At 41.5% G+C, this 15,682-nt stretch overlaps 1 protein-coding gene across 6 annotated transcripts in view; it reads right to left on the bottom strand.

Moving 5' to 3' along the window:
- PAWR (pro-apoptotic WT1 regulator) overlaps positions 1–12,438 on the bottom strand; it is a 109,120-nt gene extending 96,682 nt beyond the window's left edge. For 4 of the 6 annotated variants that reach the window (XR_009543350.1, XM_060165203.1, XM_060165206.1 and 1 more), the window contains exons 1-2: positions 12,319–12,438; positions 11,129–11,804 (exon numbers count right to left, since the gene is read on the bottom strand). Coding sequence is in view for 5 of the 6 variants with exons in the window: in XM_060165203.1 (XP_060021186.1) it covers positions 11,129–11,656 (528 nt within the window). In the remaining variant the exon portion in view is untranslated. Of the gene's footprint in view, positions 1–11,128; positions 11,805–11,899; positions 11,924–11,949; positions 11,967–12,318 lie in introns of those variants that run through there. The other 2 variants (XM_060165205.1, XM_060165204.1) reach the window with 2 other exon arrangements.
- Between the last annotated feature and the right edge of the window lie 3,244 nt (positions 12,439–15,682).

Below are 15,682 nucleotides of genomic sequence, written 5' to 3'. Positions count from 1 at the left end.
GCCTTTGGGCAGAGATTAGGTCATGAAGGTGGAGTCCTCATGAATGGGATTAGTGCTCTGATAAAAGAGACCCCAGAGATCTCTCTCAACCCCTTCCACCATGTGAGGACAGAGTGAACCAAGAAGCAGGCTCTCACCAAACACAGATTCTGCTGCTGTCTTGATCTTGGGAGTCCAAGATCACAGCCTCGAGAATTGTGAGAAATAAATTTCTGTTGTTTATATACCACCCAGTTCATGATATTCTGTTATAGCTGCCTAAACTAAGACATTATTTTTTCTCTAAGAGAAAACCTGAAGTTCCTTAAAGACTGCTGATAATGTAACTCATTGTATCACGGAGCACTGAGCCTGGGGCACAGAGAAGGCACTCAAATGTTTTTGAGTAAACCAACTAAAAAAGAATCTACCAAAAGTGCTGTAGCACCCAAGGGAGAAGAGTGACAAGGGCAAATGCTTAAAGAAGGTCAGGTAGGATGAAAATAGAAAAGAAGCTGCCACGTTGGCAATTATGAGGCCATAAGCAAACTTGGCAAGATCAATTTTAATAAAGTAATGGGACTGAGCAGTGAAATGGGAGTTAGCAGGTGAAAACAACGCCTTTAAGTTGAGCAATTAAGGAAAGAAAAGTAAGTTGAAGGTGAAGCAGAATTAAGGGAACATTCCTTCATGGCAAGATGAACCAACAGAGAAAGGCTGAGTATTTAAGAAGGAATAAAATAATAAAATAAGCGAGATTCCAGATAGTAATCAGGAGAGTTAGCCTGGCGGGGGCGTGGTGGGGGAGAGGCAGGACTGCAACACTCAGCTACAGGGAAGAAGGCTGAGGCCGAAATACAACTTAAATTCTGAGATAAAAGTAGTCTGGGAAAACCAAGTTAACACTTTTTTATAATGGACTAGATGATCTCTAAAGACTTTTCGAGTTCAAAACACCCAGTTATGTGATTTTCTAATACCAAAGAAAAACCCTCTAAAATCCATCCACTGCTTTCCTTTTCTACCAGCATTGCCCTAGCAATCAGTATTAGTATATGGTTAAATGAGTATTCTCAGCTCTAGTCACTGTCTGCTCCCTAGATCTTTCTCTACCTCACTACTTGGATTGATCTTCCCATGCCACTGTTTTACATATTTTGGATATATGGATGTGGATATGAATACAGATATAGATAGATACATAGATATGTATGTATGTATGGGCATATACATATACACTCCAGCATTTGTTTAGAAAACTGTATTTGTTCCAAAGTAACTAATATGTTAGGGAGCAAGTTGAGCATAACACAAATTTCACATTTGCTTCTGTGCAACTGCAAGAAACACTAGGTGAGCAGAGAAAACACTACCCAGCCACACAGAAACACACAAAACACACACACCACAAAGTTCTGCCAGGTAGCTCAGTTCACTCACTGCATGTGTTATGAGCTATACCCATCCATATCTGGTGTTGAACTTTCAATCCAATTTCAGATAGCCCTTCTTCCACCACTTCACAAGTTGCAACCTTTTTGACACCCACTTCTGTAAGCAAACTTCAGGCCTTTTACAAGGTAAAGTGTCATATTTATTGCAGTACTTCTATATTTAACCATTTAACATGTATAAAATTGTGCTAGTCTTCATTAGGTTTCTGTCTTTTCACATGTCACTGACAAAGATTTTGAGTGTTCTGCCCCTAAACTCCATTTTTCCATACACCCTGGGGTTTTTAATCATGTGACTTTTGCATACCATGTTGAGTTTTATGAACTTGTATATTGAGTTATAGCTTACACACACTTATAATTACTGCAGCTCTAATCACGAATTTCCTGCCAAAATCAAAGGCAACAGAGGAGGTAAAAAAAAAAAAAAAAATCTCAGGCATCCTTCACAATTATCTGAAGGTCCCAGTACCTATAAGATGCTTTGAATGACCCAAACACATTTCTTGAATGGTTCAGGAAACACAATATATGAAAAGGAATAAATAGCTGTTTAGCAGTAGGGCCAATAAAGCAATGTTGAAATATTTTAACATCAAAAAACACAAACATATCCATCCCTAAAGACAGAGAGTATACTGGTGGTTGTCAGGGGCTGGAGGGAGGGTAGAATGGAGAGTTACTGTTTAATAGGTATATAGTTTCAGTTTTACAAGATGAAAAGAGTTATGGGGATGGTAGTGGTGATTTCTGCACAACAATGTGAATGTGTTTAATACCACTGAATGTACACTTAAAAATGGTTAAGATCTTATGTATGGGTATTTTACCATGATTAAAAAACAAAATCCAACTCTCGGGCTTCCCTGGTGGTGCAGTGGTTAAGAATCTGCCTGCCAATGCAGGGGACACGGGTTCGAGCCCTGGTCCGGGAAGATCCCACATGCCAGGGAGCAACTAAGCCCGTGCGCCACAACTACTGAGCCTGCACTCTAGAGCCCACGAGCCACAACTACTAAGCCCGAGTGCCACAACTACTGAGCCTGAGCTCTAGAGCTCGCGTGTCACAACTACTGAGCCCGTGTGCCACAACTACTGAGCCCGTGTGCCACAACTACTGAAGCCCGTGCACCTAGAGCCTGTGCTCTGCAACAAGAGAAGCCACCGCAATAAGAAGCCCACGCAAGACCCAATGCAACCAAAAATAAAAAATTTTTTTTTTAAAATCCACCCCTATTTTTGAAGAACACCACCATAAAAATATTCATAATGAATGACTAAATATACACACAAACCTGTACAGTGTGGTTCCATTTTTTATGTAGATAGAAAAAGGACTATAACAAATATTAATATGTATAACAGGTGATTGGTTTCTCTATCTTTTTTTGTATTTACACAAGGGAACTACAATGAATACATTACTGTTTTAACACATTTTTACCAGCAGAGAAAAAATATTTAAGATACAAATTTGATTTGGATCAACTTTTGCTGGCATTACAGAATATCAAGAGGTCTTGTCAAGAATTTGAGACCTAAAGTAACTTCTTTGACTATTTCAGCTAAAATACTTTCTATTCATATTCCTCAGGTACCATCTTCTGAACGTTCATTTTGTTCTTCATAACTCAGATTTCCATTCTTTTTAAATACTACTAAAAGTATTCTGCAAGGAATTCCAAAAGTAATAGAAAATCATTTCATACTTCATATAATCTGAAAATTTCTCAAATAAGATTAAGTAGTTCACTTACATGTCCATAGATAAGTTGAATATTAAAAGGTATCTTTTAAAGTTAATTTTATTACAAAACACGTTTTCATCAGATGTTTTTCAAACTGTATTTTATTATTTTTATTTATTATTCAATTAGTCTCTTAACAGTTTATAAAAAGAGCCTGCAAACAAAATTTTAGCTGTCACAGAATTGTAATCTACAACATAAATTCTCTCCTATCTGTTCATTTCAGCAAAACTCTAATAAAATACTCACTTTCAGAACACAACAGCCCTTTTTCTTTAAATTCAACTTATAAAGCAAATGAAACTATTATTGAAAACCACATTGTAACCTATAATAATTTGGTGAAGGAAATTTCTAAAGACTATCACCGAATAAACGTTTATTAGCCAATTCACGTGCTTAGTTTTGAACTCACTGGAGCTGTTTTTGCCCTTTATGTATATAATTTTGCTGCTTTTAGAAATTAAATATTGTTATAATTTTATTCAGACATGGTGCCTGGCATATTTTTAAGTAACCCAAGGAGAATGTAATAAATAGCTGAGGCTCAATTCTAACACCCGTATGTACACAGCTATAAACAAAACTGCACAAGACTTGGGCTTCCCTGGTGGCACAGTGGTTGGGAATCTGCCTGCCATTGTGGGGGACACAGGTTCGAGTCCTGGTCTGGGAGGATCCCACATGCCGCGGAGCAGCTGGGCCCATGCGCCACGGCTGCTGGGCCTGCGCTCTGGAGCCTGCAAGCCACAACTACTGAGCACGTGTGCCACAACTACTGAAGACCGCGCGCCTAGAGCCCGTGCTCCACACAACAGGGGAGGCCGCCACACCGCAGCAAAGAGCGGCCCCCACTCACCGCAACCGGAGAGAGCCCGCGCACAGCAACGGAGACCCAACTCAGCCAAAAATAATTAAATAATTTTTTTTAAAAAATGGATAAGACTTACACCAAAAGTTGCCTCAGCAATAAGCAAATATGTTAAGAATCAATTGGCTAGCTAAGGACACCGACAGGTCTAATATGTAAGAGTAGTAAACAAAAGGAGAAAAGTCTTCACTTGAGACTATTTTGACAAGATGGACAAAACCTGTTTTAAGAGTTTGAACTAATTATTAAACATATTTACAAACATACACTTTCCCTTAAAGAATATAAAAAAGAAAAATGAGTAAAAGTACAGTTCAAATTACACGTGAAGTATTAGAGGTTTCTTCTGTAGGCTAGGCTTCTGCAAGAAGCAAGACAGACAACATTTTGTACTAAGTATATGACATTACATAAATGTTTAAGATCCTCTGAATTTCCAAGTACCTCAAGTTGTCTCTGTTAAAATATCTATAAAGTTCTTAATTAAAAGGGAAAAATAAGAATGTTTAACATCCCAGTAAGAAATTTCCACTAGACATCAACAACCACCTTTCAATGTAACCTACACAGTAACTATAATTTATCATTTGGTCATTCTTCGAACATTTTCAGAAACATTATCTCACAGGATTATTATATGAATTAAATAAAATAATCAGTATCAATTTCATTTCACAGATCAGTAAACCAGTACAGAGCATTTAAGTCAGTTCTTCTCAAACTTTAGTATGTACAAGAATCACTCAAGAACATGTTAAAATGATGTCTTAAGTAACTCCTTCCCATCCGCAGACTGAAGTGGATCCCAGAAATCTGCATTTTAAATAAATAACACAGGTGATATTGGTACAGGTGGTTCCCCCCACCCCAACCCAGCCACATCTTTTAGGACCCTGATTTAAGTAATGTATGACTAAAGCCATTAATGGCATAAAACTCCATTTTTACTCTGAATCAAAGTTCCCAAAAGTTTAGATGGTAGAGCTTTACAGATCTCATGAAAGATACGTAAAATTTTAAACAAGTTGAAAATATTACATTCAATTAAATTAAGTACCTCTTATACTAAATTCCAGTAAAAACAAGTGGTAGTAGATGTCTAAGTTTTTTAAGAAACTTAAAACTGAGGAGATTCTACCATTTCATTTCTCTGTGAAATGCAGGAAAAGCTGAAATTAAATTATATTAACTTAATAGCTTCTCGTGGTTTGAATACTGTTGCACTTTACTGAGTAGGGAGCTAAAACTTAGGTACCACAGGTTCTAGGAACATAATTAAAAAATTAAGATGAAAATGTAAAAGCACTTAGAGCACAGCTTTGTGAATACACTGAAAACCACTGAACTGTACACTTTGAAAGGGTGAGTTTTATGGTATGTAAATTATATCTCACTTTTTAAAAAGAAAAAAACTCTTAGAAAATTTCAAACTAGTATTTTCCAGTAATTTTAAATTTCTAAGACATTATATCAGCATTACTATTAAACAGCATAATTATTTTCTGGCCTATATCACAGATGCTGAAAACCAGTGCAGAAATAATAAAGAACATAAATAAGGCTGCTAGCTTGACAAAGATTTTAAACAAGAATTGTAATACCACTGTTTATATATTTATTTGCTCTCAAATTCTTCCAGTAAAGTCCCACTTCATCTGCCTTTTATAACAGGGTTATTTTCAAATTCTATAGTAATTTATTAGCATCTTATAAAATAATCTTTTATTTCTTTATTTCTTTTCATTTCAATAATCTTGTATTTCTTAAACTAGGTATATAGTATGTAATACACTGAAATATAATAAGATGGTTATTAAGCACCAGACTTTGAAGACAGACTACTTTGCTTCTTACCACATATATGGCCTCTGGCAAGTAACTTATCCTTTCTGCCCCATTTTCCCATAGGGTTGTAGAGAGAATTAAATGCACCAATATACGTAAGGTGCTTAAGTCAGTGCCTGGCACTTAATAAACACACCATAAATATCATCTACTTTAATTACATAATAATTATTTTTATGTAAAAAGGCCTCTCAGCTTAGAAAACTCATTACAAATCCTGATAATATTAAAATTTCAATTTTCTTTATCAATTTAGGAAAGCTGCGACTAAAATATTATTAAGGAACCTAGGTGTTTATGCTGTTTCTACCCTATTCACAAGTCCAATTTTCTCCAACTCTGAGTCACTATTAGTTCTTCTCCTGACTCATCACATAGAAAGGTAGACAGTCTGGAATATAATTGGCATACTAAAAGGCATTTCTTAATCTATCTGGATTTATAAGATTTACTAAGTGGAACTTGTCCTATATAATGGTCAAAAAATATGCTAAATAATTATGACTTAAACTGTGTTCACTTAAAAGTGTTTGTATATATCAAACGTTCCTTCAAAGTATGTAGTAGGTGTTATAACCCCATCTTGACTGAAAAACAACATATCACTTAAGTAAAATCGAAGATCCACATTTTCTGACTGCTAGCCAAAAGCAGATTAATAATTTGCTGATGATCTGGTGTTCAAAATTTTGCCAAGCAAACTACAGACTAGAAGCTCAGAAGCAATCTCTGAGCCTACAAATTTGACCTTAACTTCTATTCAATTCCATACTTTCATTGTTTTCCCCATTCAGATGTTCAAATCATTTAAGATAACCTCTAATAAAAAGTTATTGAAAAAAATCTAGGGACGTAAGCTAAATAATGCAACATAGATTAATTAAAAACTCCACTTTCCCTAGACACACACAAAAAAAAATACTTTTAAAATACTACTCTACCACTTATTCACTTTCCATGTGATCTTGAGTCATTTAAACTCTCCAAGCCTCCACCTTCTCCTCTGGAAATGGGGATAAAAAGAGTAACTATAACTACCATATGGGATTGCTGTGAGCATTAATCAAGACAACACATAAAACACTTTAGCCAACCACTATGAAAACAGTTAAGTTTCAATAAATGTTAACTTCTATATATAAATCCAAACTTTAGCATCATTTGACCTCTATCTATTGAAAGATTTTATTTTCTATGAAAACCATCTCTGTTAACCCATTCATGCACACCTACCCAATGGCAATAACTTCACAAGCACTCTGAAAATGTGGATATTAACAGTCGAGGAAGTTATAGTCCCCTCCTCTTGAGTTAGGTACCCTGCTCAGGAAATAGCCTGTACTTAGCACTGTACTACTTAACACAGTTCCCTATATTACTTGAGAGCCCCTTGTGGGCAAGCCCTGTGTCCTATTATTCATTTCTGTATCCCGAGACTGAAACCCAATAGTTCTAAAACCTGACTCACAAGGGGAGGTTATCAAAATATTAATGCCTGGGATCCATCCCAGACCCAATAAATCTAAGAAGGTCAGGGAGGTAGAAGACAAGTAATCAGCAAGGGGGGAGCATTTTTTTTAATATCCTCACGTGATGTTAGTGTGCTGCCACAGTTAAAAACCACTGCACTCTGACATTTAAAATACTATACAAACAGGTATGTATACGTGTGTGAATATATAAATATATAGGTAAAGAAATATAAGTCTCAGTTCAAGACCCTCAACCTCACAGCTAGTCCTAGCCCCATCATCTCTTTCCTTTAAACAGACAACACTGTTAATAAACAATTAGTTACATGCTGTGTTAAGATGGTTTTTAAACTGTTAACTCAGTACAGTACTTAAGCTTCTTCATGTAATTATGCCTTAGCCTTCTTCCTAGATTACAGTCTTGCTCCTTGAAAATATACACTGCCTTATTCTTCTTGTTTTCTCCACAGTGCTTATGATAGTGCCTTGAACACCAACATGTAATAAACACGTAGCTGATCTAATAAATGCATACAAAAATTATCAGCAGGAAGTATGTCACATCCAAATTAACCAATTTGGGCTATGACTCAAAAACAGAAAAAGTAAAAAGTCAGAAAAAAGTTTAAAAAAACCTCTAACTTAGTAAATAAGAACAACTAAAGTTTATCTCATTAATGAGCATCTATATATTTGCATTTATTACAGCCATCACATGCAGTATCCCATCACCATCCACCACTTTAAGATTCTGAACTGCTTCCTTACTAAAACTATCTTCCAGTTGCTTGTGGTATCTTTAGCTGCTGTCATGTTCTTTTGTAACAACTTTACAATACTCTGTAATTAGTAAAATAAGTTAATGAAAGTCACAACAAATGTGTCACACATGCTTAATAAATACGTCTTGAAGAAACAATGTTTATCAACCACTAAAATAGACTCTTTGCATACAAGTTACATGCTAATCTCTAATATAAATTTAGATGGGAATACTGTCTGAAAATAAGAGAGTCTTATTCAACACTATATATAATACAAGTCTAATTGTGAGTATTGACAGACTGATGATTTTCTGCTTTTATAGTATTTTCATACCTGAAAATTCTATTAAATAGTATATGACTTTAAAAAATAGGAGTGCTAAGCTGTATTACACAAGAAACTCCACAGCAACTGGCATTCGCAATGTTGAAACTACTAAGAGAAATGAATGGCACACAATTCTAAAAAAAAACAATTTAAAGATATGAAAATGACTCACCTTAAAAGTTTTGTGTCATACGTGTACCACTATTAACAATCTGAAAGACTTATGTTGTTTTTAAAAATCTGAAAATATGGGGACTTCCCTGGTGGCGCAGTGGTTAAGAATCCGCCTACCAGTGCAGGGGACCCGGGTTCAACCCCTGGTCCGGGAAGATCCCACATGCCGCGGAGCAACTAAGCCCGTGTGCCACAACTACAGAGCCTGTGCTCTAGAGCCCGCGAGCCACAACTACTGAGCCCAACTGCCACAACTACTGAAGCCCACGTGCCTAAGGCCCATACTCTGCAACAAGAGAAGCCACCCAATGAGAAGTCCGCGAACCGCAACAAAGAGTAGCCCCCGCTCGCCGCAACTAGAGAAAGCCTGTGAGCAGTAACAAAGACCCAAGGCAGCCAAAAAACTAAATAAATTTTTAAAAAAACTGAAAATATGGGGAGGAGGCACTCAAGAAATATGCCTGCTAATTAGATACTGTGGTAAAACATTACCATGTTTTGTTGGGTCCTACAGCATTAAACAGATAGAGCAGGAGTTACCACAAAAAGAAAGCAGTACACAATTCCCTATTCAATAAAAAAGGTTCAAATTCCACAGTCAAAAAAATGGTACCCTGGGTTGTTTGTTTTTAAGGAAGATTAAATTTAGGAGTTGCCAACACCCAAACGAAAAACATTCCAGAGTATCAGACTCAATTGTAGTGGGGAGTCATCTACATTCTCAGCACTACGTTCCCTTACCCAAAACAGGAATATTAACAAAGGATGCTTCTTAGGATCTCACGAGATACACCATACTTATTTACCCCCGGTAAACATTACCCTTGTTTAAAAACCAAAAACAAAAAGATACTTGAGAAATAACAATTTTAGCACAAGCAGCCAGACAAAAAATGAAGTTTAACATCTGCCAAGATATTCCCCAAAATAAGACCCCTGTCAAATGAACAATGAGGAAAAGATTGCAAATGACAAATTCTTTTATTTGGACCATCAGCTACTTTTAAAAAGAAAGTTGAGGAATGTAGCTTTTCCAAAGCCTTCTCTTCAGTTTCTCCCTAATCTTCATATTTTTAACTTAAAAAAAAAAAAACCCTAGAAATTTGATTACCACTCTTATGAATTCCTTTTAAAGCAATTTAATGAGTAACAGATCTTTTGTGCAAGTAGGAAACCACAGAGGACAGTTTTGCTGGCTGATAAAAATCTCTCTGAAACACTCATAAAAATATACCCTTCAAAGACAAACTCTGATTTTCCAGGTATGGAAATTATATTAAGACTTAAAAATTTGGGTATGTTTGATATACACCCTAACTTACTGCAAATGCTTTTACTTGAACCACAATTAAAGTTGGTGAATTCTTACTATTTATTTACTGTGTGTCAAAGTTGAATAAATTAGAAGGCCAGGAGGGAAAAAAAGGTAAAACCTAGAACCAATGAGAAAAAGATGCAACTACTTCGGGTGAAACAAGGTTATTGAATCACTTCCCCAAACCGGTGAGTTACTATTAAAGTAACCAAATACTTGTTAGAGGATTGTTTTGTTTTGTTGAGGGTAGAGAAAGGTGCAGTTATACCCCAAGTAGAAATGTTTCACCAGTAACTCTGTAACGGGAAGATGCTGCTGCCTGCATAATGGTTTTTGAGACTGCTCAAAAATACCAAAAAAAAAAAAAAAAAACCCAACAACAACCCAAAAAACAAAAAATTCCCAACCCTACCACAAATGTTTTCCAGAATACACAGAGCCAAATACTTAAATACAGGGAGAGAGCACTTTAGCAAAAAGAATTGAGGGTTGCTACAGCGTTCCTAATGTCCACAATACCACTCAGAAAAAAACTGTGTGTGTGTGTGTGTGTGTGTGTGTGTGTGTGTGTGTGTGTGTGTGTGTGTGTGTGTGTGTGTGTGTGTGTGTGCGCGCGCGCGCGCGTACTGGGGAGCACTATTTCCAAAAGCTGGTTTATATATGAAATAGAGCATATGCTCAACTGGATATACTTATCTTGGGTTCACTGAAAGATAAAGCTGTCTGGGAGAGTGCTAAAGCCACGTTTTCTTTACAGGTGCTATTAAACACTGTTAAGAGAGAAGAAGAGATAAACTATCTGATAATTTGAGACGGGCACGTGGGAAACTAAAGTACGTGGTCATCACCATTAATCAATTTTTCTAACTGATCAAGCATAAACAAACAAGGCTAGGTGGGCAAGTTCTAGAGCCCCGAATTGTCTTTCCAACACTGAAAAGAAGGATCCTGGGTCTGAGATCTTAGCCGGGAAGCCTGAAAAGCACGCGTCCGACTTTGGATTTGGGGAACTTCCCAGCAAGCATTTGTTGAGAGTAAAACTCCATCACCCCCTGCCTGCCTAACTCAGTGAAAGGCTAAGAAGTGCAGGCTCGAGGGGGAAAGCTCTGGGCCCTGGAGAGAAGACACCAGGAGGCGGCAGCCCTCCAGGGTCCGGCCGCGGCCCCCGCCCGGCTCACCTCTGCGGCAGGGATGTTGACCACGCCGGTGGAGCGCCGCTTCTCCCGCAGCTTCCTCTTCTCGATCTGCCCCTTGCCTTTCCTGGCGCTGGGGCCCGAGCTCTTGCCCTTCTCCAGGGCACCGTCCCGCTCCTCCTCGCCGTCCCGTGCGGGGGCTGCCCCCGAAGCGGCAGCGGCGGCGGCGGCGGCGATGGGGGACTCATCCTCCGGCCGCCGCGGGCCGGGGGCGGCGCGACTCAGCTGCGCAGGGCCCACGGCGCAGTTCACGCCCCCGGGGCCGGGGGCGGCAGGTGCGGCGGCGGCGCCTGGGAGGTTGTTGTTCAGCTCGTTGGCCGCAGCGGCGGCCGAAGTACCCAGGGGCCCCGGCGGGAGCTTCCCGGCCGCGTCGCCCGTGCCCCCACCGGGGGCGGCCGGGCCCGGGGGATTCTGCTTGGCGCGCATCTTCTCGCGCTTCGCCTTCCACTCCTCCAGGAAGTCTGTGGTGCTGCCGCCGCTGCCGCCGCCGGTCCGGTAGCCACCGGTCGCCATATTCCCAGCGGGGCCGGCCGGGCTCTCACCTCAGGCCGCCGGCCCCGACTCCGGCCGCCGCCCCCTCTTCCTTCCCGCCACCCGGAGGAGGCGAGGGAACGACCCCCGGGCGCGGGGGTGGCCGCGGCTCCCCCAGGGACCGGCTGGTCTGCAGGGAAACACAAAAGGGGGCGGAGAAGGGAAGCGTAAGATCCTCGCCCGGCCCGAGGGTCTGCCCCGCGGCCGCGCCCCTCGGAGACCCACAGAGAGCGCGCCCACTCAGCCCCGCAGGCGAGGAGCCGCAGAGTCCCCACCCTGCAAAGTTTCTCCGACGCACCTACACGGCTGGCCCGGACGATCACCGCCCCTCGAGGGGTGGAGAGAGGCACGGTCCCCACCCCCGGCCCGCCTGCCTGCCCGCCCGCCCGCCCCATCCCCGCCGGGGTCCGAGCCTGCGGCGGTCGGGGGACCCGGACCAGACCCCCCACCTGTCGACCCGTCGCATCTCCAACCCTCGCTCCGGCCCGGGGTCCCCGCGACCGACACACTCATTCCCGGGACGAGGCGCGGAGTCCCCTAACCGACTCGCGGAGGAGGCGGGACGCCTCCCGACCCAGCAGTCCAGCCGAGTCCAGGGGGACGGGTGCGCGTGTGGAGCGCGGACCGACCGGGCGGCCCCTTACCTGGGAGGAGTTGGGGGGACGAGGAGCGGGACTGGGTGCTGGCGCCCAGGTGAGCCGAAGCAGCCGCGCGGAAAGATCCGCGGCCAGCTCTCCGTCCTGAGCCCGCCGCGCTCCCGGGCTAGGAGGGAGGAGGGAGGGAGGGAGGGAGGGAATGAGGGAGGGGAGGGAAGGGAACGAGGGGAGCCGAGCGGCGCCGAAGCGCCGGCGGAAAGGACCGAGACCGCGCGCGAGGGGCGCGGCGCGCGGTGGGGGCGGCGGGGCCCGCCGACGCCCCGCCCCCGGCGCTCAGGTGCGCGGCGCCGCGTCCAGCCCGCTGCTGCCGCCAGTCCCGCGCCAGCAGATGCGACCGCACATTCCTGGGCGCGCAACCTCGCGGCGGCCGACCTGCCGGCGCCTCCGACGCTGGAGCGTGAACCGCCCTCCACGCCCTTCTCCCCGTTCCTCTTCTCCGCCTCTCCAGTCTCCCACCACTCTTCCTTTTAAGTACAAGACATATTCTTCCAGGGAAAATCACAAATACTGCTGGCTGAGGGGGAAAGTGCATGATTCAGGGCCTGACTAGCTAGGATGGAAAAATACTCTCGCGTCCCTCTGCCTAGTCGCTGCCCCCTTTTCAGATGTACTGGGGTGGCAAACAGGAGAGTGGAAACGGCTAAAACCCAGGCCCCTCCTTCTAAGTCTGTGGTCTCAGGTGAACGTGTCGCCTGAAAGGAGAGACTTCAACTGTACGTGTATTATCAAGGCTTTACTGTTATCTTAGGCTTGCAGGGAAAAATTTTAAAGCTCATTTTAAAATGTGTTGGCGATCCCAGTCCTACTTGGAGTTTACTCTTAACCCTGTCTCTACAACTCCTCTTCACAGATAGGGAATTTAGCAGCAAAACTCCCTACCAAAGTCCTAAAGCTGCATTGAGGCTGATTTGATATGAGCAGGGGCGGTGATTGTCTCTTTTCTTCTACCCTTGACATGCCATAGGGTAAATCTTATCTTCAGAGGCAAGTCATCTCCGATTTCTGGATCAGAGCTGGGTGGACTGCCACTGTCAAGCACTTGAGCAGACAGACGTCACCGTATCCGAGTAACGCCAGGGCACATCACTGTCATAGGGTACAAATGCCTGGTCACCATTTTGCAAAAAGTAGGCGAGCCCTGAGTCACATTCTTACCTAACATAACTCTTTCTTCCTACTTAGTACCTGTTTTGCCTAGGTGGCACACGGTGGGTGAGCCGTCAGCCTTTGCCTGCTCAGGAAGGAGAACAGGAGAATGTGATTCACATGCTATTTATTTATCAGAGGGGAAGGTCACACAGTTCTCGTCTTTTGTCTGACTGCTGGAGTGAACTTGTGGATAACCCGGATTGAGTTCTGGAAAAACTCTTTAAAAAATTAAAGGCCTACGTTGGGAATCGGTTTAAAAGGCTGAGCCTGGCTGGTACCAACCTGGGTGTGCCATCTGAAACTGCTCAATTAATGATTCATTACTTTGTTTTCTGAGTTTTAAGGTGGGGGAGGGAGGGTTGAGCATTAAAGAGATTCACATTAATATTCTTTATAACTTAACAGAGGATTTTCTCTTGGAGGGACTGCAGGATATAGCAGAAAGAGGATATAATGTGCCTGAGTACAAACATCTAAATAGTTGAGAGATCTTGGGCATGTTGTTTAAATTCTCTGAAACTCAGCTTTCTTTACTATAAAACCAGTAATAACAGCCTATGTTTTTATGTTGTTATAAGAAATGACACTGTGTACTTGGTCAAGGAAAGCACTCAGTAAATATAGTCTCTTTTATTAATAGGATATTGAACAGAGTCCTGGGTTTCTAAGGGGGGCGCAGACGAAAAAAGATAAGGTACTAAATACACAATATTAACTTGAAGACAATAGACTTTGAATGAACTAGGATAACACTCTGCCACATAATTTATCAGTGCATCTCTTTGACCAGTTCTCTTGGTATATTAACAAGCGCTGAGTCAGGAATGTTGGCTACTATGGACTTGTGTGACTTTCGGCAAGTTGCTTACCTTTTGTGCCTCTGTTTACTTACACATAAAATGGGGATAATAATACTTCCTACATTGTGAGAGGGTTGTGAAAGTGTCCGAGAGATCCTTAGATAAAAGGTAGTATGGGAGTACCGGAGTAGTTGTTATTAGTCTATAAAGTGCCCTAGGAACCATGGATGAAAGAGATTACTGAGGTACAAAGCGCTGTGTATTATTACTGTTATCGTTCATTATACCTTTTGTCTTTACCTTACCATTCTCAATATTCCCAAAGGTATATTTCACAGCCAGACTGCTTCCAACATTGCATCAAGATATTTAGCTGAGTCAGTTCTAAATTGCTGTGTTTGCATGTCGTCAATCTTCACGTACAGCGTTCTGATGAAATAATCCTTAAAGACTCTGAGCCTGGTTTCTCAACTGCAGCACTACTGAAATTTGGGACTGGATAATTCTTTGGGGGTGTTGTCCTGTCCATTGCAAGATGTTTAGCAGCATCCTTGGCTTCTGCCCACTAGATACCTACCAGGAGTGTCCTCCACCCCCAGTTGTGAGTTTGCCAAGTGCTTCCTGGGGGGCAAAATCTTCCCCAGTTAAGAACTTCTGAGCAAACCTAAAACAACTAATTTGGGTGATACACTTGCCCTTAATAATAGAGGGAAATAAGATGATGATAACAAAACAAAGATTCATTTTAATATGTCAGAGTCAAACTTATTCTAAATGTTAAGTCTTACTTAATGTTTTCCAGGCAGTGGATTAGCTATATGTGAAATAGCCTGTTTGTATGTGTTGAAATAATTAATAGGATATTAAGAAATAACAATTTGCCTGCAATGCAAATATTTCTGGAAGATATGCAATTCGCCCTCTAAAATCAAAATAATACATGCACATCGTCTTAATGGTTAAATACTTCAGTTCTACAAGGATTATAACAAAAGACAGCAATCCCCTACCTAAAACCCTACCCAGAACTTTGAACTCTTACAACTGTTTCTGCTAATATAGATCTTCCTATTTATATTTTAATGCCCTCACCTGCTATTCTACTTCTTGATTTCTCCATTTTTTAGACATCCATTTTTGGCTTCCTGATACAGAAGAAAATTTAGTTCTCCTCTACTTAGACTACACCTACACGTTTCTTACTCCTAAACTCCTGCTATACTTGTATTGCAATTTTTATTGAATAAACATTTAATGTTTATAGTGTTATTACTATGCAAATATTGTTCACAGCTGAGCCAGGCAGTGTACTATGTTTGCTTTTCTTTTTTTTCTCCAACTTATTTTCTTGTTACACAAATATTTCTTTTTCCTACAGTTAAAACTTGCCCCTTTTTTGCCTT

Source organism: Lagenorhynchus albirostris, chromosome 11, assembly GCF_949774975.1.
Source record: "Lagenorhynchus albirostris chromosome 11, mLagAlb1.1, whole genome shotgun sequence".
Lineage (NCBI taxonomy): Eukaryota > Metazoa > Chordata > Mammalia > Artiodactyla > Delphinidae > Lagenorhynchus > Lagenorhynchus albirostris.
This window is presented reverse-complemented; position numbering and strand designations above follow the sequence as displayed.